Genomic DNA, 24,892 nt, shown 5'->3' with positions numbered 1-24,892 from the left:
TGAAGTATGATCAACTTTATAAATGATGAATCATAATTAATCTGTATCTGACTGTAACTGTGGTAGGTGGTCCAGCAAACATACAGCCTGTTTTCCATAAGAATTAGTTCAAGAGGTAGAGTCAGGTTCGGCTTTGTGCTGAACAGAGGCACTAATTTATACACCATGAAAAGCAATTTACACCCTTTCCAAGGAGAGTGGTGTTATTCAATCAGGACAATCAGTGCACTTGACAAGAGCAAATTAACAAAAGACAATAACAGGAAAATATAGCCAAACTAGACTGAGGGTGGTAAGTGACAAGTGTTAATGTGATGATATAATTAACCAGACACTCCAGAGAAGCAGGATTGATCCAAGTAATGGTCCATTTGCCCTAATACAAAAAAAGATAATTTGATAAATTTTAGCACAAAGCTGAGCACACTACCTATTAACCCACTGAAGAATAACTGGGCATTGTGGGAAAATGAACGAATGCAATTTTAAAGCAGCATTTCAGGAAAAGGAGAGATGTAAAGTGATGAAGTCAACTGGTAACAAAGAGTTTGCCTCCAGCATCTTGTCATCTAACACAAACAGTGATTGCTCAAACTGCCTCTTCCTTTATTGTCCAACTCTCATGATTTGAGAAAACAGACTATTGTGCTTGTTCTGATGGATTAGCTATCTAAATACATCACTACGGGCCTCAAAATTGGTTCATTTTTCAAGAAGATAACAAAAAAAGAGGAAAAAAAGGATAGAGGTAAACAACCAAGTTCATAGATAGATGATACAAGCAAGTCTTGACATTTTAGCACCTAAAACCCCATCAATAACTCAGACATGCACTTCCTTTCTATTTACTGCAGTGAGTGTAGTCTTGATTTTCTCATCTTAATTAATTCCTCCCTTCTTAAGGTAAGACAACACTTGAAATTTTGTCATGATCTAGTATAGGCCCACTTATTAATTAGAAAACCTAATTCAAGTCTCTCTCCATGTGGCCCTTATGCTGACACCTGCTCTGTCACTCACTCTCCAACACTCTGAATATGAAAATTTGAATCTTCTTGTGCCACTATGACTCTAATGACTCACTCTCCTAGTCCTCTCATCCTGTTGCAGTGCTCTGTCATAGTCCTATACGTTGCTAATTGTTTTGGAGGCTAATTAAGTATGCAACAAGCCAAGGTGAGTGGAGTTGAAAAACAGCCTCCTCTCACGACCAAACATTTAGGGGAAAAAACATGTATGTCTTAGACAGAGGGGAGTCTTATTTTAACTGCAAAAAAGTAACATATAAATACGTTTATAGCATCAAACATGCAGGCTGTTATATTTCAAGTCACACAGAGGCTTCAAAAACCTGCACTTGTCTATCGCTCTGATCAGTATCTTGAATGAAGACCTAAGGAAGACTCCTCATTCTGGCTTTCTGCACCCTGCTCCTCTGGGTGGCACACAAACATAACCTCTGCCAAAAGGCTTCAGCTGTCGGATGGAAGATAAGCTCAATACAGACGGGAAACTGCAGTTGTTTTTTTGTTTTTTTTTAACTAACACCTGTTTGAAAACATACATTGCGTAGGATTCCTTACCTGAAAAGAGAGAGCTCCTTTCCATTTCGCTCACCTTTCCACAGAAAAAGAAAATGTGGCAGCAGACAAGACCACGTCTGCCGTACTATCCCCTGCCAGTTCTGAGAGAGAGAGAGAGAGAGGGAGAGAGAGAGAGATAGGGAGAGAGAGAGGGAGAGAGAGAAAGAGAGAGAGAGAGAGAGAGAGAGAGAGAGAGAGAGAGAGAGAGAGAGAGAGAGAGAGAGAGATGACTGGACCAGGTTATTAACGAGGGGGAATCGGGGGATTTGGAGCAGTTCCTAGTTACACCACGTTTTATTGAAAAAACACACACACGCACGCACACAAAATACAATAAAAGACGCTGCTGTATGACATATTCGAGATCGTAGCCTAATTAAATCTCATGTAACTATTTGTTCAGTTCCACATGAATGAATATGAAGACAGACAGTAGGCTATACAGGTAACCTACTTGTTGCCTTCTGCATGTTCAAACAAGCTGCCACAATTCAAAAGGCTGGATCTCTATCTTCGTGGTCATAACAGGCTGCGCTGCAGTTTATACATTTATGACTCACTTATAACAGTGAGCACACACGCTATCATCAAACTATTTTGACCATTTTTACAATGTGCACTCCATTTGTTACCATAGGGACCAACAAAAGAGAGTCCTCACTCTACCAACAATAAAATCAGTCGAATGAAGAAAAAAAAAGCAATAGCCTATCTTGTGGGTGAATATATAACTTTAATGAACTGGACTGGGTTAGTGGGCTAAGGTATTGTTTTGAATGAGTGGAGCTTTCAGGGTGATGCGATGCAGCACAGCTTGGGTGTGTGCGCCCATCAATAAGCGTGTCTCTGTGTGTGATACGTGCTCGGGCCCCTGGGTGTCAGTAAACGCACATAAACTGGATTGATAAAGCAACTTTGGCTTTGTCTGCTCTGACCAATAGGCCTATTGTTTGAACATTTAAAAAAAAAGATACTCACAATACACTCAATTCTTATTTCAGACAATGCAAAACCAGCTATACTTGCAAATATATGCAGCACCTTCACCTTTTTTTATGATAACCATAATAATTGTTGTGAAAGTGATTATAACTATTCATTAATTTAAAAAAAATTGTATTGATTTGTAGTGATTTGTGTGTGTGTGTGTGTGTGTGTGCGCGCGCGCGTGCGTGCGTGTCTGCCTGCGCGGGGGGGTGCTGTCCCAACGTTTGACGTGATCCAACTCTCGCGATATCTCGGTCTCAGTTACCTACCCGTCTTGGATACTCCAGTTTCACCGCTGAGAAACATCAACATAGTAACCCGGGAAAGGCAACCTCAGAGGCGGGTAGCGACATTTCTCTCCAGGAATCTCACAGCTGACCTGGATATTTGATTTCCTGGACTATCGCCGAGACGACAATAATGGGTGCATGTCGCTACAAAAAGTTGCTAGCTTAGTTGGCAGAAGTGTGAGCTAACATTGGTTTGCTAACGTTAGCTGGCTAACGCTAACGTTAGCAAACAGACAGCTGAACGAAACTGAAGAAGTCCGGAGAAGTTAGGATTGTCTTATCATGAGGATGCCAGCATGAATGTGGACACCTAAACACCTCGGATCGTTTCCTTAAAGGTATTTGTTATGTCTCGTCAAAGCGGCGTTTAGCCAAGTTAACATAAACTCTCGAGTTGGCGGCTCCGACTACACCCTGGACCAAAGACATTTCGAAATAAGTCATCTTAAAGTCAGATTTTAAAGTAAGTTGGAGACGTGATCGTTGGGCGTACAATGATTGTACTATAAAACCAAACTTGGTTGTTAAAAAGTTGAGGTTGTTTAAATAATATTTAGGTCTTTGCAAGAGAGTAATATCCTGGTTGTTAGTTCAGACCCGAAAGTAGATTAACGACTGATTGTAGTGCGGGTAATTCCTGGTGTTTAAGTGGTAGCCTTTAACATGGGTCATTTCTCTTGGACAATGCCAGTTCGATAGCCATTAGTTGCTGTTTTATTTGTTAATGTCGTAGATTAATCTATTCATTACTAACAGCGCCAACGACAGAATAGCCCTTGTACACATCCAAATGTACCACCAGTGTGAACCCACTTATTTCAGACTCTCGGTTTTTTAAACAATAATACGATAAATATGAAGTAACTGAATGAGAGCATAACTCCTCAGCGAACTATCCGGGGACAATACGGTAATGCCAGGTAGATAATAAGTTATAAAAACACAACTTATTAAGATGCAGTGAAGTTGATTCCAGTTAAAATCAATACAACCCATGTAAAGTCAAAGATGGCCCATTATTTCTTCATCGCGCGACTCCTGGAGTGGTGCTGAGCAGCCGTTTGCACAGTGGTGACTTCAGTGGTCAGAAGCTATAATGCACCAGTGTATTCTCCTTCATTAGTGTTTTTGTAATGTGGCGTCTACCCATAAGTGGCAGCACAGAGCTTTGCTGCTGAGCAGGGCTGCAGCCGGTGGGCAAAGAAGAAATTATGCGCCATCTTGGATTTTATAAGGGCTGTAGTTGCTGTAATGAAAATCACCCGCACTCCATCGGGAAAATGACGTTTTTCTCAATTAAAGCTCGCCAAACATAGTCCTTTCTTCCCCTGATTTGTTTCTGACAGGCCCACCCCCATCCCGACGAGTTTGTCATTTCAATATACTTTTGTTAAAGAAATTTATGAAGACTAAATGCTTGAATTGGGTGGCTTCACTGTGACAACAACACAGGACTGGTATAGAGTGCCACAGTCCTGATAAAGCCTGCAGCTTGTAGGCTCTTTGGTTGTGAATCGTCTGTGAACGAAGGCTAACATCGACAGAAAATTTGTCTTACAAACGTTATTTACTGACACTGAGTTAGCCTTGAACAGAGAAGTGTCTCATTTAATGCTGGCGTGTGCACTCTTCAGGTCAAGTCATAACGTCAGCTGATTTCAATAGTCAAGATGACAACCTGACAACGTTAGTTCCTTGTATAAATATGCCAACATTACATATCGTTTAACGGCTCGTCATTTTATTTGTTTTTTCTTTTACCTTGGATTCAGATAACAGGAAAGACAAAAGTTATTGTCTACAATTTCATTCACACTGTTTGCATTGTTGATTAGAGCGTATAAATACGGTCATCGGTCTATGTCCATATGTTAATAGAGAGAGCTGTTACTAAGAAAATTCCGTTGATGCAGAAACAGTATTCTTCTTCCTGTTTGCTCTTAGTGACGTGGTCACCTCAAGGCTGTGTCATGTGATTGTTATGAGTAATAGATTTGACTTCTGAAGAACTGCTTATGTCTGAAGGAGTGTTAAATAGATTATCATTATATAGAGCTGTGATTTAAGTAACTAATAAAGCAGCAAAATTGTCAACAAATTGATACCATATTTTCTCAGGAAGAGTGTTACGTAATCAAGACAAAATTATTAAACATTGTTTTGCAGTTGACTTGATGAGAGTAGTAACTATGTAGGACCAGACCCCTGTGCTCTAGCATTACAGGTGTTTTAAGTAAACATCACAAGGCTGACATGACAATCTTCAGTTCTGCTTCACTCATGGAAATCTGCTGCTGCAGAACCTGTTTTAAATGGTAGGGTGACATTAATCTGCTGTCAGCAGACTGTCATAATGGAGACAGATGATATGCAAGGAGTTAACTATCCGAAGAATTTTTTTAAAATTTTTTTTTCATTTTAATACTTGTTTGGAAATACTTGATGCTTTTTGTTTCTGTTTGTTATTCCTTGTTTTTGGTTTCACATAACATTTTTTGTAACTGATTGCTGAGATGTCACTGCCTTTACCTGCAGATTGTGCATATGGTATAAAATATAATCGTACAAGAATATATCCCTTTAATGACTTTTTGTGTTGATGTCATTCATAGGTCTTACTGTGTATTGATTTTTATTATTTGCCTGTCTAATCTTGGATACAGGTGAATGGGAGAAATGAGGAGCAGCAGGAGGACAGAGGTGTCTCTCAAAAGCTCTGCTCAGCAACTTGCCGATCACAATATCGGCACAGGTAAAAAAAAAAAAAAAATAAGAATAGTTCAGTAGTGTTTATTCTCAATTGGTATAATGTTCTCACTTTATTTGAAATTCATAATTTAGATTTGTCATATGTGTTGTTTACATAGCAAGATTTTCTCTCTCACATGTTATAATGATTTTTTACCATCTCCTCTTTGTCAGAGCTGACAACTGCATGGAAAAGTTTGGCTCAGTCCAAAGCTGCTGTAAGTGCACCTGGAGCAGTGTTTTGCTGAGTGACTCTGTTTGTCAGCCATTCAGAAAGAATTGCCATTTCATAGAACAGATGAAATACAGTTTGGAATATCTAATACTGATGAAAATGACTCCCTTTCATGCTCGCATAATCTGACATGTAATTTCTATATGTAGTTGCGGCATATAGAAAACCGTTTAGAGGCAGTTCCAGGGACAGGGGTTATCCTGGACTCAGTCATGGACCCCCAGAAGGAGAAATCGTCCAGGGTGGTCCGCTGCAGGGGTGAGTTAATCCAAAATGTAAAGCTGCATTTTACAAAATGGCATTATATTAGTTAAAGTCTATGTTATATCGACTACTATTTTACTTTGTTCTCTCTGTCATCAGATGGGCAACAAGCTGATGACAATGGAGGGTCTTCAAAGCGCAGGGGGCGTAGTCAGCAGAGTCCAGAAAAGAGCAGCTCACGCAGCCCACTGAGAAATACTACCCAGGACAGCAACGTCCGCAGGAACAACGGTGTGGAGTTCAGGGAACCGCTGGCCTCATACAGGTACAAATACTACACTAAAACTTATTTATGAAATATCCTTAGTCACCTCTCTGGGTAGATTGCTGTAGTTGGATAGACTGTCATACTAAGGACTGGATATCTGTGGTTTGCGTTTTGAGTACTAACCATATCACACTGGTAATATTCTCTTTTTCCAAATCTTCTATGAAAACAAAACAAAAAGCATAAAGCTTTTACTGAACATGCCAAAGACAAACCAAAGCAATGCTACTAATATTACTATTTTAATATAATGAAAACAGTAACAGTAGTCTAGTTACTCTGTATTGTGTGTGTGTGTGTGTGTGTGTGTGTGTGTGTGTGTGTGTTCTCTAGCGTGACAACTGTATAAGACAGTGTTTATTGCCCACCTGGCCTGTGACATTTTCATTGTGATTATTGCGTCAGCCCATTGTTTAAACCTGATACATCAGAAAAGGTCTTTCACCTAAATAACAGTCAGTCCCCAATGCTCTTTGATCTTCAAGAGCTCTATTCAGATCCCATATGTTCTTGACATCTCCTCTGAATGACTTGTTGCTGAAAAGCTTACAGATACTTCAGTAGCTCAAGGCTCCATTGTTTGCAGGAATACTGCAAAACCTTAAAGTATTGTCACTCAGTGTAACAGGATTACTTTATTCATTTGTTACATTTACAGTAAATCATGTAAATTGCAAATGTAATCTCTAACAATATCAGTATTTGAATTTCAAAACCAGAAAAGTATTTGAAAGGATGTGTCTGAAGTTTTTGTTTATGTTTTACTCTTACCAGCAAATGTACACAGATATCCATGATATTCAGATCACTTTTTGGATGTTATTGTACATGGAGAGCCACTGGTAATATTAATCTACCGTCTTGTTAGTCATTGAGGCCAGTGTAATATTTGTATTACTATAATTTAAAAATTCAACAATTTCATTTCATTAGTCATAAAGTTTTAATGTTTTTCATCATTAAACTAAAGTGACATCTTGAGTGAATGTGGCACTCCCTCCTTCTGTACCCTTTGACCACCCATAAATGTGTTCACTCAGTAAATTAAGAGTAAATCTTGATCCTCTTCCTGATCCCATGTAATCTGGTTTGTGTCCAGAGAGGCTACCCCTCCACCACATCCATCCTCTCAGCTGGATGCCTACAGCCTGCAGTCAGTGCCAGGGTCTTCGTACCCATCGTCTCCACTTCCCTCAGATCCTCTGCTCAGCCAGCTGGTCTACCAGAGGGACACCAGGGACAAGCAGACAGACAGAGACCTGGACAGCACACACTCCTCGGCTCTGGAGGGCACAGAGGTCCGCTACCTCAATGACCAGCCAGCCCTGGACACCATGAGGACCATTGGAAATCAATCATATCTCACAGGTGTAAGAGCCAATTTAAGGGAGGGGGCTGAGGAGGAAAGCACTCCCAAAGCACAACCTGGTATGGACAGCCAAGATTCATGCCCATGGCTAGCTCCAGCCCCAGGCTCCTTACGCCGCGGGGAGAGCACTCCCTCCACCAGCCCTGGCTCAGCCTCCCAGCGCTTGGAGAATCTAAGGCGACATCAGCCTGATGATAAACTGGAGAAGCTCAAAGAGCGTATTCGAAGGCAGAGACAACATCTGGAGGAGGCTGCAGAGAGAGAGAAGCTAATGGGTTTTCTGGAACAGCCTATTACGGCAGCTGTGGGGAGTAACAATGCTGGTACCAGCAACATGCCCACAGCCAAAGTACGGAAAGTTGCAGCTGCGCCACCTGCTCCTATTTACAAAGGTATTTTGAGAATAAGATTTGTGCCACACTTTTATCTTTCTCACTTGTTTGAAAAAATTATATCTAAAACGATAGCTTAGTGTTTTGTGAATACAGATTAGAGCCATTTATTAGTAAACAGGATGCTGAAGCTTGAATATTCAAACCTTTTACCCTCAGGTTTCAACAGTACTGAGACAAAGATCCGGACACCTGATGGGAAAGTTTGGAAAGAGGAGGAGTTTCATAACCTCAGCAGAGAAATATACAGAGACCTGTCACGTCAGTTTGCTGGTAAGCTCAAATTTTTTCTTCTCATTACTATCATTCCTCATTTATAGAATTATCTGTTATGGTCAGGATGTCAAAGTTGTTTTTTTTTTTTTTTTATTATTTTTCTACCTGAACTTGTAACAGCAATTCTAAAAATTGCAATTCAGATTGTGGATTGTCATTGTGAGTTTTAAAAGTAGTGATATGATTTTTTTTTTTTTTTAGGAAGATTGCCCACCCTTAGGCACAGGGCTTTTTTCGACCAAGTGACAATTTTTATCTTGAATAATAACTGTTTGTCAGTTTGTGTTGCTTTGTGGCTCATTCTCTGCATGTGTTGTCTTTGTACAGAGAGCACCAGATCCAGGCATCAGCAGCAGAGGGAACAGAGAGCAGACAGGTCCAAAGAGAGGAGGCCTCCCAAACCAGTCAGGAAGGTCCACAGAGCTGCCCCTGCCTCCGACCTAAATGCAAAACCAGGTATAATAATCCTCTTTTATGTGTGAAGGCCAATCCACCCTCTGATCTATTTTTAATTAGTGACAGTAGGAAAGCTAAGCATGTGGAACAGTCTGACAGGTTTTTGTTGCGGGTCAGTGAATATGCTCCAAAAGCAAGAACCTCACGTGTTGAAGCATCTCTGTGAGCAGAACATTTTTCTCAACTGGCTTTGCTACAATAATGTTTGTGACCTTTTAATGAGTTAGTTGTATTTCTTATCTACCTTTTATTTATAGATGGATTACAGATTAGATATTTTGTGGATACTTTACCCTGCACAAATGCTCTTACTGATTTAAGTTCAGTAATGATTTGGGTCATCTCTTTGCTTTGTCTTTTGATGAATGTAAACACATTAAGTGTAAGGCCGTTTCTTGTAGTGATGGGTACGAGTACACGAGTACTCGTTGTTGATGTCATTATTTGAGTAGCACCTGCTCACGTGTTGTTTTTGGCTCATTAGTTCAACTCAGGTAGCGTTATATGCACCATGGCAGCCGTGACTAGGGAAAGTGATGTCGGGAAATACTTTGATTAAAAAAAAAAAGACGACAATAACGTGCAGTTCAAGATATGTGGCGTTAAACTTGCATATCATGTTCTCAGACAGTCGAATAGAAGGCGTGGTTGGGGAGGTCCGTGTTCGTCTGGAAACACAAAGTTAACATTCCGCTTGTGTTTCCAGTCGGACAGGGATCTTCCGTATTTCTTACTCGTTTATAAGGTAATGAGAGTACTCGAATATTGAGATTGCCCATCCCTAGTTTCTTGTCGCCGTTTCAACTTTGTTTACATGCAAGATAAACATCAAATAATCCAAATATAAATTCTTTCATTTTAATCCAATTTAGGTAATGTCATAAATGCCTCAAAGAGACAGCAAAGATTGCTGTTTGGGCTATGGTATTCGATGTGTTCTTTCCATGTACTCATTGTCCCATACCAGGCCTATGTGTGTTCCAGTACATGAACTAGAGCCATTGCTGGCTTGTGAGGCTGTGTAAAGACTCTAATCCCTGAAGAAATGTCCAGTATGTATGACATGCAGTTTGTGACAAGCACGTAGCATACAGACACCTACACAGAAGACTCTTTGCTACATACTGTGGTAATGTGGGTGTAGCATGTAAACACATGCATGTAAACATGATAACTATCTGTCTTGACCTCCGTCTATGTTGACCTGGACATAAAGAAAGGCATTTGTTTGGTATATAATGGTATTGGTATGCTGTGATAACCCCAATGAATGATTCAGACTCATTACAAAAAATGTTGAAATATACCGTGCAAAAAAAGATGAAATCTGCATATCCTGAAGCTGACAGCAAAATACCAAGTATTCTAGTTCTTTTTCACAGTGTCCCTGGTGTCTTCTTGTATTCCTTCCAACTTTTGTATTGCCTCTCAAGTTTGGCTGGTGTCTGTTTCATGCTGGCAAAGTACTATAAATAGCCTTCTGAAATCTGTGGCCAGGTTCAGTTGGCTCATCCACCCGGTACAAACAGCTGCTTGCTTAGTGGATGTACAGCTTCATTACCGGGAACTGCTCTTTGGTGTAATACAGCCAGAGTGAAAAGTGCTCTAGAGAGTAAAGTAAAGGCTAATTACTGTTTTCAAAATGGTACTTTCAAATGTTCTGAGCACCACAAATGTCATTCTACTCACGCTCATTGTAGTAGCATAAAGCAGAGATTAACAGGAAAGCTGTGTGAAATAAAAGCAAATATATCTGCCAGATTGTTATTAGGGGCAAGTAAGTAAAGTAAACAGAGTCTGAGACTTAGTTTTCATTTTATTAGGTTTGTGTTAAGTGACCATTTTAAATTAATCTTAATGAAGCTATGCAATTCATCTATCAAATACTTTTCTTGTATCTCTTCTGTTCTCTCCTATTTCTGTTTATTTATGTACAAATGAGTATGCTCCGGTGGGGGTATGTCTGTCTACTTATCTACAGTGTATGCTAGCACATGCACTGATAACATCAAAGGTGTTAAATTTATGTTTCTCTGCAGCGATTAGCCCTGCATCGTGGCGGGACGGCCAGAAGCTTGTAAAGATGGTACTGGGTCCAGTTCCCAAGCTGCCCCGGGAGGAGGACAGGCCCCATCCAGTTGACGGACTGAGCAGAACAGGTGGGACCTGGTGACCTAAGCTCTTAACCTTATAGGCATGCCATGACATCCCTGTCTATATTGCTATGTTAGCCCATTTCATTATACCAACAGCTGACTCGGCTTACCTATAACCCATTTATCTCTGCTGTAACCATTTGTCCAATCGTCTTCTTGCAGTAGAAAGAAAGTAAAAAGAACATAGACAGCAAAGGTGATTAGCTTTCTACTAACATTTTAAGACCTGCTTGAAACATTTCAGCTTGACGTCAGAAATGTCCTTTCTGCATTATTTATGTCCAGTGGCGTGTAGGACAAGACTTAATCACTGAGGTGTAAATTAGGTTTTACTCTTGACTGCTTGATCTCCCCCCTCCCCCCTCTTTCAGACATCTTGTGTCCTCATTTTACTCAAACCTGTTTTCTCATATTGCTATTGATCTTTAACATTAAACATAAATTTCTGCACTGGGTGCAGGTATCTGTAATGGAGTTTATCTGTGTAATAGGAAGAAATAGCAAAATAAATTATCCCTAGTTTCATTTGGGGTTTTCGCATGTCTGAGACTCACAGTTAGACTGACAACAGTGTCAGCCAAAGAAATATCAATAAATAAAGAGTCTATGGCTGCTGCTGTACTCACACAGTCATAAATTTTATTTATATGCTCTCCCATATATATACACACACACACACACACACACACACACACACACACACACTATCACTATCACTATCAGTATCTACCTCTGTCTTTACTAGCTGCATCTGTACTGGGCACCATTGACCGGAAGGAATAGAGATTGACTGGCTGTTCTGGTTGGATGCACAATCAGACATGGCCTAATTTCCAGAGGTTGCTCCCAGTGCAGGCGGCATGTACTCTGGGGGATGGCTGAGTGGGGCAGGGCAGTGCAATGAGCCTCGCTACAGCCATGTTCTAAAAAAAAAACACTGTCTGGATTAGAATGTAAAATCTAGATTTTCTGTTTGGCCCAGATTAGAGTTGCCATGGCAAGCATGCCCCCCAAAGCTCTGTCTGGGTCTAGTGCTGTAGTTTTTAGTTAGTTTTTTTTTAATTTGCTGCACTTACATGTCGGAGCATCCAGTGTTTTTTGAGCTGTGATGAACCTGTTTATTTCAGACATTGATCATAAACAAACAGCAGAGCAGTTCATTGAATTTTAGAGTTAAAAATGTAAAAACTCACTTAGTATTGAAGCTTTTTAGCAGCATGCTCTGTTATGTGTGTAGGTTCGTTTCCATTATCAAGTTGATTACCACTTACCAACTTTAACATTTTGCCTTTCTGTAAATGTCCACCAGCTTCCCGCCAACGCTCCAGTTCAGACCCACGCTCACAATCAAACCGACGATCTCGTCCTAACAGCACAGAAAGGCCTCACAGTGGTTCTAAAAGCCACTCCACAACCACGTCTTCCCACTTGTCTGCAGCTCAGGACAAGGTGCCAGTGGGTGTAAGTGCAGACCTGTTGTCAGCAGACATTCAGGGGATTCTTGATGACCTTCAGCTGGAGTGTAAAGCAGCTGAGAGGGAGGAGAGGGCTCGACAAAGGTCCCGGGGTGGTATCAGTGGAAAGAGAGGAAGAGGGGGATCAGGGTCACGAACTAGGACGCCAGTGTCTGCTTGGGGAACTACTGTGACTACAGGTGCTTCCTCAAGAGGATGCCGCAGCGCCAGCCCCACTACACACAGACCAGAGGCTGCCAACATGGCTGACGCAGGGTGCAAAAAGCGACACTATGACGCAGATACCGTTCGCCAGTACATTGTGCGGCAACAAGAGGAGAGAAAAAGGCGTCAGGCAGAGGAGAAGAGGTCACTGAGGGAGGAGACGGAGAGGAGAAACCAGAGACTGCAGGAGCTCTACAAGAAGCAAAGAGAAGTTGCTAAAATAGTGGCCATTCCCTGCGAGGCACCTGTTGCCCCTGTGCAAAAGCGACTACAGGAGACCTACAACAAACTGCTGCTGGAGGAGACCCGGCTGGGCGAGGAGGCCACACAGATACACCCTGCTGCTCTTTCTAGTCAAATGGTATTGTACACACACGTGTAACATGGTCACCTTGTTAATGCATGAAAGCTGTATCGGGTAGAATGATTAACTTATTGAAATTAGTTAATGAACTTGTCACATGTGTAAGAAAAAACATTATATTGATTTTTTTTTTAATGTATGTTAACATGTTCTTCCACAGAGACCAATGTACCAGCCTTCTGGAGAGTCAGACAAAGAGAACAAAAGACTAGATGCACCACAGAGCCCTTCGAGCAGTGATAGGTCTTTGAATGATCAGCCACCTCCTCCATTATCCAGGTACACACATGCACACTCATACTCACAAAACTACCTACTTTACTCACTAACTCCAGAATAATGACCTCCCCTACACTCAGTTTATCTACACTGATAAAACACAAACAACTCTCTGCAAGTACTCACAGTCTTCTATCTCTTGGAAAAAATGTTTGTGTGGAATCACCTGACTGTATCAAACAGAGAAACTGTTTGTTCTCAGACCCCTTGCAATTGCCCCAGAAGCCTTTTTTCTCTGCATTTTAGGGGAGGTTTAAACGAAAACACTAACATTTAAAGTCACTGCTTTAAATTTACGTATGCGAACAGAACATCTTAAGTAACTTACTAGAAATAAAGACAATGGTGTACAATGATTTTACATGTGAAACACTAAAGCAGGATCATTGTGCTCTGTACCATTAACAGTTACATTAAGATGTTTTTCCAGGGGAATACAGACTCAAATGTCAAGGAAAAATGTTTCTTACAGTACACAAAATGAAAGTTCTTTTGGTTGCATTCCTCAGTAGCAAATTAAATGAAAACACCTATCTTATTTTGATCATTGATTTAAAACAAGCTGTTTATATCATTTTCTCTGTCCTTTTAACTTCTCCGTTCTTTATTTCTCTCACTATTGCAGGAATGATCTGGATGTCGGAGTTGCCTCTTTTCTTCAGCCTGACCGTCTGAGTCCCTCTGTTCGACCTACACCTGGCCCTAGCAGCAGTATGCTAGCTCCTTTTGGCGACCATCTTCTCTCTCAGCTTCTCAGGCTGGAGACAGCAGTGGCCGCTGGCAACATGAAGAACACCCAGCGGCCAGCTACAGCACCTGCCAACAGGTCACATTCCAAGATGTCCCGCATCGAGGCCCTCAAGGCCACAGCTGCATCCCTCTCCAGCCGTATAGAGAGTGAGGCACGGAAGCTTGCTGGGGAAGGGATGAACTATGGTACAGCAACTTCAATGGACGTGGATACTATTTTGGCTCCTCGGCCCTCTATGGCTAATCTTGATGATAGATGCTGGGCACAAACAGCTGCCATGGAAAATGATGATGTGGCATCAAGGATCCAGAGGATTTTGACTAGCACTGGTCATAGTTCATATGATATCAAAGCTCTTCCAGGAGCAGGCAATCTGCACACCCTCAGGGGACAGAAAGAAACGAGTGGTACACACACCAATTTGATCAATCCACAAACAATTTCTAGTGAAGTAACAGGGCCCATTCTCAACAGTTATACACAAGAAAGGAGGAATTTAGTCAGTGGCTTGGAGAATGTAGATATAATGGATAAAATGGCACAAGGGAGAGGCTATGACAGGGAGGGGAATCAGACAGATCTCCATGACTCAAGTGCCGGTTCTATCAGTGAGGGTCCCCTATTGAGTGAAGGGAGTTTTTCAGAGGATGAGGCAAGCCCTCCTCATCCCTCCTGCAATCGTGTACCGAGACCAGCAAATCGCCTGGAGGGAGCGGACTACTGTGCCAGTGAAAGAAGGGATTACCAGCGGCTGTCTGAGTTCCAGAGGGAGGCAGCAAGGTGCTCAGCCCTCAGCTCCCCATTTGCTCAGCATGGCAGCAGCAAAGCAGCCTGGGAAGAGCTGAATAAAGGAAGCCCTTTAAGTGTAATCAACATTTTCACTAAGAACCTTCATGGCCATGTTCAAGGTTAGTTTACATATGAGTACCATTCCCTTCGGAGGAAAATATGTCAGAGTCATGTAATACATATGGGTGATGAGGCAAAATGTGTGTGTTGTTTGACAAAATCCTCAGTGTCAGTGGATTTCTAAGCAGCTCAGCTGCTGGTCATTTTTCTTCTTCTTTTAATGTTAATTGTAGTTTGTGGCCAACACAGCAAAAAGTGAGAAAGTTGTAGTTACTTTGTAGCCCACTTATCCATAGATACAGTTTGTTGTATTAAACTGTAGTGGCCACACTAACAAAAGGGCCAAGATGCTGACTGTCAGTCTAGACAATATCATAAATATTTATACTCTGTTTTGTTTCCACCTTGTCTTGTAGTGAATGAGAGGAACTCTCCTTCTGCCCATTCTTGGCACTCTGGAAATGGCCCCGGAGATGCAGTCTATGAAGATGACTTTGTGTCATCACATAGCAGCAGAGCCACTAGCCAACTGAGGAGAGGCTCCAATTCGCCCAGGTAAAAGAAAATAAAAATCACATGTTTTAAAGTAACCACTAGGTGGCATCCATGTCACATAGATTGAAACCTCATGTAACCCTTTAAGACAGCAGTCTTCCTTTGTTTTCACAAGCTTACATATTTTCCCTAGACGGCTTTTTAGAATTAAGATAATCAGTACAAACATGAGACATACTGTATCTATGTGATTATTTTTTGTGTTGTATGAAAGATCCTGAATTTGATCTAAAAGTTATTTGATCATACCTCTCTCCCCTCTGTCAGTGTTACCAATCACTTTGAAGAGCTGATGAGGAGGTCTCCCTATGAGAAAAGCACAGGAGGCGTCAGTTCCCACCATTCATCCTTTCACTCATCTGTTCATTCACCACATCTTTCCTCTGGTTCACCGTCAGGCTCCTCACCCCTCTCTAAGCACTCTACAAGAAAAAGAGGTGAGAATCAATATTTTTGCATAACTGTTCTCATGAATGCGATATCTCGTTAACACCTTGAGGGAATGTCTTCAGATTTGACACAAACATTTACTTGTACTCAAAAGGTCAAGGTCAAAATGCCCTCACAAAATACGGTTTTGACCTTGTGCACGTAATATCTCGGGAACTCCTCGAGGGAATCCCTTCAAATTTGGCATAAATGTCCATTTGGACTCAAAAATGAACTGAATAGAATTTGGTGGTAAAAGGTCACGGTGACCTCACAAAACATGTATTTGGCCATAACTGACTAATTCATACGCTAATTATGATACAATTTAACAGGATAAGACGATGAAGTGATGACATTATATATCCATATGGTCAAAGGTCAACTTCACTGTGACATCATAATGTTCTGCAAAAACACTGCTGGCCATTATTCAATGCTGTAACTCAGGAAGGGGAGATTGTGACAATATTTCCTGCAACTTGGCTGATTGGTGGAGGCGTACAACCACGAGGCAGTAATTCTAGTTTTAATTAAAAAGGAAATAAATGAAATTGTCACTGTGTGATCATATGCTGCGTTTTTGCAGTTACAAATCCCTCTGCTGCACAGTATAACAATATAACTCCATCCCTCTGCAGGCACAGCTTCAGACCAGAGTGATGCCACCCTGGTGGAAGAGCATAGGCGCTCCTGCTCACCCCCCTCAGAGGCATTATCCTCTAATTCCAGGAAGAGAGGTTCAGACAAAAGCTCTGCCCACAGCCAGGCCAAGAGTGTCCACTCCAGTGACACTTTAGGAGAAACGTCAGTGCAATCTCACCAAAGGTAATGACCCTCGAGTCTACATCAAAGAAAGGGGATGTTATTTTTGGATTAGTTGAGTGGTGTAAGAGTTGAAGACAAAAAACATTTACAACTGCAAGGTTCCTCTATGAGTCTATATGTTTTTCAGTAAAGAGCATGTCTAAGGTATCAAACTGAATCGTATGTACAGTGATATCAGATATGAATGGATGCTGAGCGGTGTTCCGTTCAAATTTGAATAACCCACTCATCCACTTGTCTCTGGTTTTCAGTAACTTTCAGTGTGACACTTCTTTGTGGGAATAGATAGGTGGTGCTATTGGCTAACTTTGGCATATTTTTATGGTGGCCTGCATATGGTCAGCTTCAGCTGAATCTTTTAGGATAATTTTATAGCATGATTGTATATCTTTATTTCCTGTTGCTTATTAATTTATTATATTTTGCGATAAATTAAAATAAACTTCAGTTTTCCTTTGGATACACATTAATATGTTTAAAGTTACATTGAAATCAACTTGTAAAGAGACACTAAGCACACTGTTTCTTTCACAGAGTATTTCCAAGCTAAACTAAAATGGAATTTTAAAATCTATGTGCACTCAGGGATGAATGGGATCTTTTCAGCCTTTGGTCATCTCAGTCGTTGCTGTTCCAACCTCTCAAAAACTTCCACTGGGTATTTACTGTAATTACCCAAAGGTTAATTTATCTGGGCATGACCAATTGCTAAATTACACTAAGAGAGCCCAAGTTGAGGCTGCCAGTCTAAACAGTCTTGTGGCTTGCTGTTCTTTTGAGGGCCTGAGGGTTTAAGCAGCCGTGCAGTGCCCAGCAACAGGAGGAGGCTGCAATTCGACCGAAGACAGAAAACAGTGGTTATTTTGTTTTGGGGGCCCGCAGGGTGGTTGGTCGGGTCAGCCAGCTTCTCTGCAGCTTGGGCCTGCTGCCATAGGAAAGGAGAGTGCTTTTTTTTTTTTTTCTTTTAATCTCAGTGCCGAGTAGTAACATTTGAGCCCTCTAATGGTACTCTGAAGCTCAGGTGGCAGATTCCTGCCATTCTGTGGAGCCTCTGTCTGTTAAAGGCAAAACATTCAGACAGGATTGTGTCCGTATCAGCATTTACATAGCATCTTTTTGTTTTGCTTTGGTGGTGACTTAAAATTAGTTAAAGCAATAAGAAAAAAAATATTTCTTTAGGGACAGCACATGCGTCACTATCGGTGTCAGAGTCCTTTAGGCTTCTGACGGATTGCATTCATATCTGTTTAAGATCTTGGTAATATATTATTACTATTATTATCAATATTAAAATTTTTAATTGAATGTGATTGTTATCATTGGGGAAGAAAGGTGCCACTGTCTGCTACTGTTAATGGAGAAGTAAGAGTGTATCATGATCTCGTTAGACATTGCCTTGGCCTCTGATCATCTCTGAGCAGCACAATATAGCCATTCATAGTCTGGGCCTCTCACAGCAGGGTTATGCTGCCTCATTCAGTTCAAGGGTTTGCAGGGCCATGGGGCCCCTCTTTCTTTATCATTTGCTCAACCTGCATCACTGTTTGAAATGGTCAATCCACTGTAGCGCTTGCAACATGTCGTTGAGCTGTGCATGATTTAAAAACCTATTTTAAAACTGTGTCCTGCAATTGGTGAATGTTACACCAGGTACCATTTACTATTTTTCACATATCAAATGTCAGCTTTTCACATTTCACCTTTGTCAGTCAGTACTGTATAATGCTTAAATCTTAATATGCTTCTGTCTATCTATATCTATCTATGCGTTACATTTACCTCTGACATCTGTAGAACCCCCCCTAAACCCGTGAACTGAACCCCTTCAACCTCAATAATAAAAGCATACCCACTTTAAAAGAGATCTTATTTAGTTCAAACTTAAAACCACAGTGATAATCAACATTTCATTACTTTTTATTTGTACTTCTAGTTTGGGACTGGATGGTAAGAGGTCTTCAGCGACCAGGCCCAAACACGCTTCTCCTTCATGCTCTCCAGACCCTGGTTCTCCTCCAGGAGCAGACTCTTCCAGTGAGCCTGTAAGAGGTGGCTCTCTGGGGGCAAATAACATGAACACAGGCACCACAGCTCGCAGTGGTAGAGTAGAACCCAGGACCACAGGTAAATAATACTCACATCAATATAATAACAGATATTATTTGACACAGAACAGTACTGTGAAAAAAAATTGGAAGAGACTGTTAAATTAAGACAAAAAAGATCTGCCTGGTTGCTCAGATGCTTATCTAACTTAACTAGGCAGACTAGACTAACTAGACTCCCTCTCCACCCTCCCCGTCTCCCAGGTGAACTACAGTATTCACCTGCTGTCCTGCAGCAGCGTATGGCAGCAGAGCTCCAGTACTTGGAGTCTGTTGAAGAGTCAGTCCGACAACTGGGTGACATGGAGAGGGTGATGGGTGTGTCCATGGCTCAGCAGGAGAGCGCGTCATTGGCCCAAATGCTCAAGGTAAAGGAGGGTTTTTTTTGCTGACAGTAGTAATAATGATGTACAATTTTTGTAGCAGTACTAGTAGTAGGAACTTCACCTGGACAATAAAGATGCTCTGCTGTGTATTTAGTTGTGTCTATAGTGTTTTCATATCAGCAGTTTTTTATTATCAAACAATTAGAATTTAACTGAACCCTTCTGACTGATGCCGCATAGAGATGATTTGACATTTTGGATTAAGTTGCAGCATTAACTGCTAACAGTTGTAAATATTACTCTATTTACCTTAGTAATGGTGAAAACAACATATTAACCATCTAGACTCAGTACAGAATGTGAGACAACCAGGGCTATACTGTATTTCTGACTGGCAGAAATTTACTTTGAGACCCCACAGTATAGAAGCCTTTATATAATGAACCTCATCAATGTAAATATACTTCAGTAATTTTGTTTATTAGGAACTTGATTCTAATTGTTGTTGCTGAATAACATTTACATGATAAACACTTTTAAGAGCTTTTTTGGCCTCTATAAATTTCCGTGACTTACTGCCTCACTGTAATGAGTCTGTATTGATGTACTTATCGAGCTGCTTTGTGAACTTTGACACTGCAGGCCAAGCAGCAGCGCCATGAGCGTGACCTCTATGAACTGAAGATCAAGGCTGAAAGAGAAGCCCTGGAGACAAAGCTACAGCTGGAGGAAAACCGACAGAGAGTGGCCAGGGTACAACCACGCAGATCACACACAGTCAACCAGCTACTTTACTCTCAGTAACAATGTGCAGTTTACGTGTACTTATAGATGACCAATGCAGTGTCTGTTTCCTCACCTTTTGATTTCCAAGCTATGGTTGTTTCTGTTTTTCTGTGTGCATGATATGTGTCTATGGTTTTCTCCAGGCTCATATAGACCTGCAAGAAAGTTTGGCAGTGACTCAAAGAGAGACTTTGGAAGGCCTCCAGGAGGCAACTACTAAGATGATGAGTCAACAGGCTGAGGCAGCATGGTACACAGCCGACACTGCCCGACACATCAAGGAGGTTAGCAATCACTGCCTTCTATTCTGCCTGGAAAACAGCCTGTGTCTTCATTTTGTAACAAAAGCTGATTGATTGTTGAGTTACAGTAAAGAAATAACAATAAATGCAAAAAAGGAAAGCGTAATATCCAATGTAAGCCTCACCAAATCAAATACTTGATCTGTGTATAATCCCATCTGTCAGATGACAGACTTGGCGCGGTCGCAGATAGCAGGAGCTTTGGTTGTCCCCCCTGTTGCCACCGATTCTTCCATGTTGGACCAGCGGGAAGAACAGGAGAGCTCTTATACAAGGCAACAGCATGATCAGGCTGACTCTGACAGGTAAAGTAAAAACACATCTCTTTTGAAAGATCCCACTTTTTGAGCAATACATACTGTTTGTCCTTGTGAATGGTTTTTAACATCTCATTTTTGTTATGACCCATGTGTGTTATGACACACAGCTTGTATTCCTAAATTGATGACAAAGTGGCTTAAGTTAGTACTTGACCTAAATATATCAAGTGTCCTCTCCGTGCTCTCTTACAGCTTCCACAGTGAGGTGTCGAGCAGGAGGGCCAGGCCAGAGGAACCTCTGTCTTCGCTGAACAGCCTCAGTCACTCTGACTCTCTGTCCTTCAGAAGACCCAACCTCAGGTACCAGTCAGGCCTCTCATGTAGCTCCAATTTCATTGTTCAGATTTGGGGAAGAGAAAGCAAAAGAGACACAAAATCTGTCTTTTTCTTCTTTCTACAGTGGAGCAGACTCTAGCAGCCTCCACAGCCCGTCGCACGTCTCCTCAGACCAGAGAGATCGGTCAGAAAAAGAGGGAGAAGAGGTGAAATGGAGGAAGGGGGGAGCTGAGGGGAGGACAGAGAGGGAAGCAGGCAACAGCTCCATAGAGGAGGAAGTTCCTACAGCAGCAAATGACTCCCTCTGCAGTGACAGCATCCCTTCTGTAGTGGATGAGAAAGGTACTGGATGGTCAGCACGGCCCTGAGTTTGAAAAGTTGACATGTGCTTTCTTCGCGTGTATACGCTTCAGTACTTGATTCGTATTTATTCAACACTAAGTGCGCACTGAAACAGAGTTATCACCACTAGAACTAGAGAAAATGTGAAAATCTTATTGTCGTCATTTAATCCGTACTAAAGCCCAAACTTACTCACCACATACTGTATATGGCACCTGAAAAAAAACTTAAAATTTCCTAGACAGTGAGTGTCATTGAAAACTTAGTCTTCACTGAGCTTATGTCAATTGTGGTCCCCCAGGAGACAGTACGTCAGTGGCAACAGAGTACTCTCTCAAGTTTGATGAGTCCATGACGGAGGATGAGATAGAGGAGCGATCATTCCGCTCTCTGCTGCCGTCTGAGGCACACCGCCGTGGAACTATGGAGAAAAAGTCCCGCAACCACGACGAATCAGAGGATGATGGTGCCAGTCACAACACAACATTGGTTTCAGGGACACACAATATCTTTAAGGTGAGAAGGCAGTGTGGTCATACAAACATTTAAAAACTGACAGTATGATTTATCTCCTGAAATGTGTGAATTTTTTTCCTTCTCACCCCCTTTAATCTATTTTTCCCTTTGACTTGTCCCTTGTGTTGCATCTAAACCTTTTCACCTTTGTTCTGCTGCAGTCTCAAGATGCAAACATGGCGTTCTCTGGTGGACAGGACAGCTTTTCCCAGTTCACCATGGACATGGTGCGTCAATACATGAAGGATGAGGAAGTAAGACTGCAGCATCAGAGCTCTCTCCTGCGTCTTCGGCAGAAGGCTCTCAAAGAGAAGACGAGAACTGAGCTGGCCTGGCTAGAGCACCAGAAAAAGAGACTGAGGGACAAGGGAGAGGATGACAAAATGCCACCAATCAGGAAGAAGCAGAGGGGCCTTCTGATGAAACTACAGCAGGAGCAGGTATCTTGGAGTGGAAACATAATGACACTTAAGTTTTGGGGTATAGTTTGATCTTAACCATTATTAACTAACCAACTTTATTTCCCACTATTCTCACGCTCCCAGGCTGAGATCAAACGACTTCAGGAGGCCAACAAAGCAGCAAGGAAGGAAAGGCAGCTGTTGCTGAAGCAGCAGGAGGAGATTGAGCGGATGAGAAACTCTACACTCAGACTGAAGGAGCGTCTCAAGTGTGCCGGGGGTGAAACACCACCTGTAAGTAATGCATTCACTATCCACCTCCACAGACTATACAGAGGAGGTTTCAATCCACAATTGCTTGTGATGCAGAATTTGAATCTTATTTAAATTACTTAAGAAAACACACATTTAACTGGAGAACATGCTGCCATGTTCATCTTAAGGCCTTTTTTAATTGGCTTTACTAGTTATTTGCTTGTTTGTGAGTGTGTCTGTTTATACATCCTGCAGGAGACTCCTGTGTCAGAAACACCAGTGTCAGAGCCAGCCTCCCCCAACATAAGGCTTGCTGTTGATAACCGCAGCCCCTCTCCTTCGCTCTCTATCTCTGGAAGCGAGACTAGCAGCATCATGCAGAAGCTTAAGAAGATGCGCACTCAAATGGATGAGAAGTAAAGACTTTCATTTCATTTTTCATATATTCATTGGGTTATTGACAGTTTTGCCAGCAAAATATCAAAAGTCATGTGTCCTTATCTGTTTTTAGTAGCACTTTCTGCAGGTGTGTCCTGCTGCCATTCATCCCCCTTGTGTTTTGCTTATTTCATTCATTTCATTTTATTTTATACAAACAATTTGAATACCATGATCAAGTCTTATATTTGTTTTGTTCACCTTTTTAGTCTTTATTTTATTTTTAGCCACTGATCACAACCAGGGGCCAAACACAGAGTATGTGCTGAAACAGACTTTTGTTCTTAACTTTTTCCTTACATAACACTGCTATACACTGCACACTTGGCCTATAGCCTTAGCATATCCAGGGTTGAATTAAAATGAGTAGTTATCAGTTTAGATATGTTCAATAGCTGAAAAGCTCTGTATTAAGTGCTGCACTGTGCTGTTTAAAATTTAATTCTACCATGATCAAAAAGGTCAGACATTTTCAAATCCTATACAAAGTGTCTTTACATTAAGAAGCAACTAATCTAACTAACAGTCATATCAGTGCATGTCCTCTTTGCTTGCTGTCTAAAGTGCTGTGAATGTGTGGATGTGAAAATAAGCATGCTCCATGTTCTTCTCCCTCTAGACTAGACAAGCATCCACACTCTCTACTACAATACTCCCTGTAACTTTTTCAGCCTATAACAGTAATTTTATAGGAGGATCTAAGAGTTATCTAATGCACTCTTAAACAAATGTCAGAAAACAAGCGCATCAGGCAAAATTAAAGTTCTAAATAAATGTAACTATTTAATCTTAATATTGAATTTATTTAAGGTAAACACAAGAAAGTTACAGAGGCATTATTATTTTCTGGATAAGACCAATTTAAAGTGTGCACGCCATCGTTTTTATTGCCTCAACCTCCTCATGTGTTGACCAGTTACTGTACATGCTTGGAGTTCCTGTAGCTCCTCGGAGGTTTTAGACACGGCTAACGGCTTTGGTCAGGTGATTTTTAGAGCCTTTCATGACCGGGTCGCTCCAACAAATAGGTTAATTGTTCTGGGGTTTAGGATTTATAAGTTAATAAATCACAGGCCAATCTTCAATACCATGGTAGCATTTCAGCAATTTTTAGGTCTAGTTTTGTTTTAATTTATACTGGCAACTCAATTAGCAACATAATTTTGATTTGCTTCTGTTAATTTTTATGCAGAAGTTTAAAATCACCAGTTAGCTGCAAAATTAAGTAATTAACAGGATATAATGAAACATAAAACATATTAGCTTACTGTTTATTTATGTCTGATCATGTATTTACTAGCTTGCTTGCTTGCTTGCTTGTCATGATCCTTTTTGATAAACTATCAAGTGCCTCTTCCCTTCCCTCTGTCATTGTCTGTCGACACTTGTGTTGTTGATCCAAGCTAAACACACTAACAAAGTTAGAATCACTATCTAAAGCTGTAACTGTTACGTCACACTTAAATTTGTTTAAGAATCAAGGTTACTGGTGAATCTGTCACTTAAGCCCCTCCATAAGCAGGTGCAGCCGTGATCATACCCCACCCTCCCCATACTTGATGCCCACACACTAGTTTAAATGTTCCTCTTCTCCCAAAACTGTCATTTAAAAGTCACCATTTTCTAACAGAAGCCTCACAGACTGACACCTTCGGTGCAATAAAACCACATTTGCTCATATCGCTCTTCTCTCTCCCTTTCTCTCTACTTGTCTTTTCCCCCCTTGTCTGTTGTGTTGTTAATGCCCCCCTCCACCTACATTATGATTCTGTGTGTGTGTGTGTGTGTGTGTGTGTGTTGTACGTGTCTTTACACTTTTGACTTTGTCTGTTGCGTGCTTGTATGTTGTAGACACTGCTCTCCTGTCCACTACTTCCTCTCTGTGTTCACGGCCCACCACTGGGCCTCCCTCAGTGTCTGTCTTCCCAACCTCCACCCTAAATTCCAGCTCTTTATCTACAACCAGTTGGTCAGGTACTGTACAGTGATCTCTACCTCTTCCCCAGCACCTCCACCTAGCTCTGCCCTGCCTCACCTCCCACCCCATGGAACATGCTTGTGTTCATC

The 24,892-nt window shown here is 41.4% G+C and overlaps 1 protein-coding gene across 2 annotated transcripts in view; it reads left to right on the top strand.

Annotated features, from left to right (window-relative positions):
* Positions 1–2,847: 2,847 nt before the first annotated feature.
* The window catches only part of cep350 (centrosomal protein 350), a 34,518-nt gene continuing 12,473 nt past the window's right edge, over positions 2,848–24,892 (top strand). Inside the window, exons 1-27 of one of the 2 annotated variants that reach the window (XM_023401922.2) lie at positions 2,848–3,198; positions 5,524–5,612; positions 5,783–5,826; positions 5,993–6,101; positions 6,207–6,372; positions 7,475–8,136; positions 8,296–8,409; positions 8,740–8,868; positions 10,908–11,027; positions 12,334–13,064; positions 13,228–13,346; positions 13,972–15,005; positions 15,363–15,501; positions 15,769–15,938; positions 16,572–16,758; positions 18,692–18,882; positions 19,068–19,231; positions 19,832–19,942; positions 20,119–20,259; positions 20,443–20,582; positions 20,790–20,897; positions 20,998–21,215; positions 21,517–21,731; positions 21,893–22,171; positions 22,277–22,426; positions 22,643–22,803; positions 24,677–24,799. In XM_023401922.2, coding sequence (XP_023257690.1) covers positions 5,528–5,612; positions 5,783–5,826; positions 5,993–6,101; positions 6,207–6,372; positions 7,475–8,136; positions 8,296–8,409; positions 8,740–8,868; positions 10,908–11,027; positions 12,334–13,064; positions 13,228–13,346; positions 13,972–15,005; positions 15,363–15,501; positions 15,769–15,938; positions 16,572–16,758; positions 18,692–18,882; positions 19,068–19,231; positions 19,832–19,942; positions 20,119–20,259; positions 20,443–20,582; positions 20,790–20,897; positions 20,998–21,215; positions 21,517–21,731; positions 21,893–22,171; positions 22,277–22,426; positions 22,643–22,803; positions 24,677–24,799 — 5,810 coding nt within the window. In that variant the 5' untranslated portion in view covers positions 2,848–3,198; positions 5,524–5,527. The remainder of the gene's footprint in view (positions 3,199–5,523; positions 5,613–5,782; positions 5,827–5,992; positions 6,102–6,206; positions 6,373–7,474; positions 8,137–8,295; positions 8,410–8,739; positions 8,869–10,907; positions 11,028–12,333; positions 13,065–13,227; positions 13,347–13,971; positions 15,006–15,362; positions 15,502–15,768; positions 15,939–16,571; positions 16,759–18,691; positions 18,883–19,067; positions 19,232–19,831; positions 19,943–20,118; positions 20,260–20,442; positions 20,583–20,789; positions 20,898–20,997; positions 21,216–21,516; positions 21,732–21,892; positions 22,172–22,276; positions 22,427–22,642; positions 22,804–24,676; positions 24,800–24,892) is intronic. The other variant, XM_087172812.1, reaches the window with a different exon arrangement.

Source organism: Seriola lalandi, unplaced genomic scaffold, assembly GCF_002814215.2.
Source record: "Seriola lalandi dorsalis isolate HSWRI2012SDOR001 ecotype SW California unplaced genomic scaffold, Sedor1 jcf7180002053835, whole genome shotgun sequence".
NCBI lineage: Eukaryota > Metazoa > Chordata > Actinopteri > Carangiformes > Carangidae > Seriola > Seriola lalandi.
The sequence above is the reverse complement of the archived record's forward strand: the minus strand, read 5'-3'. Positions and strand labels throughout refer to the sequence as shown.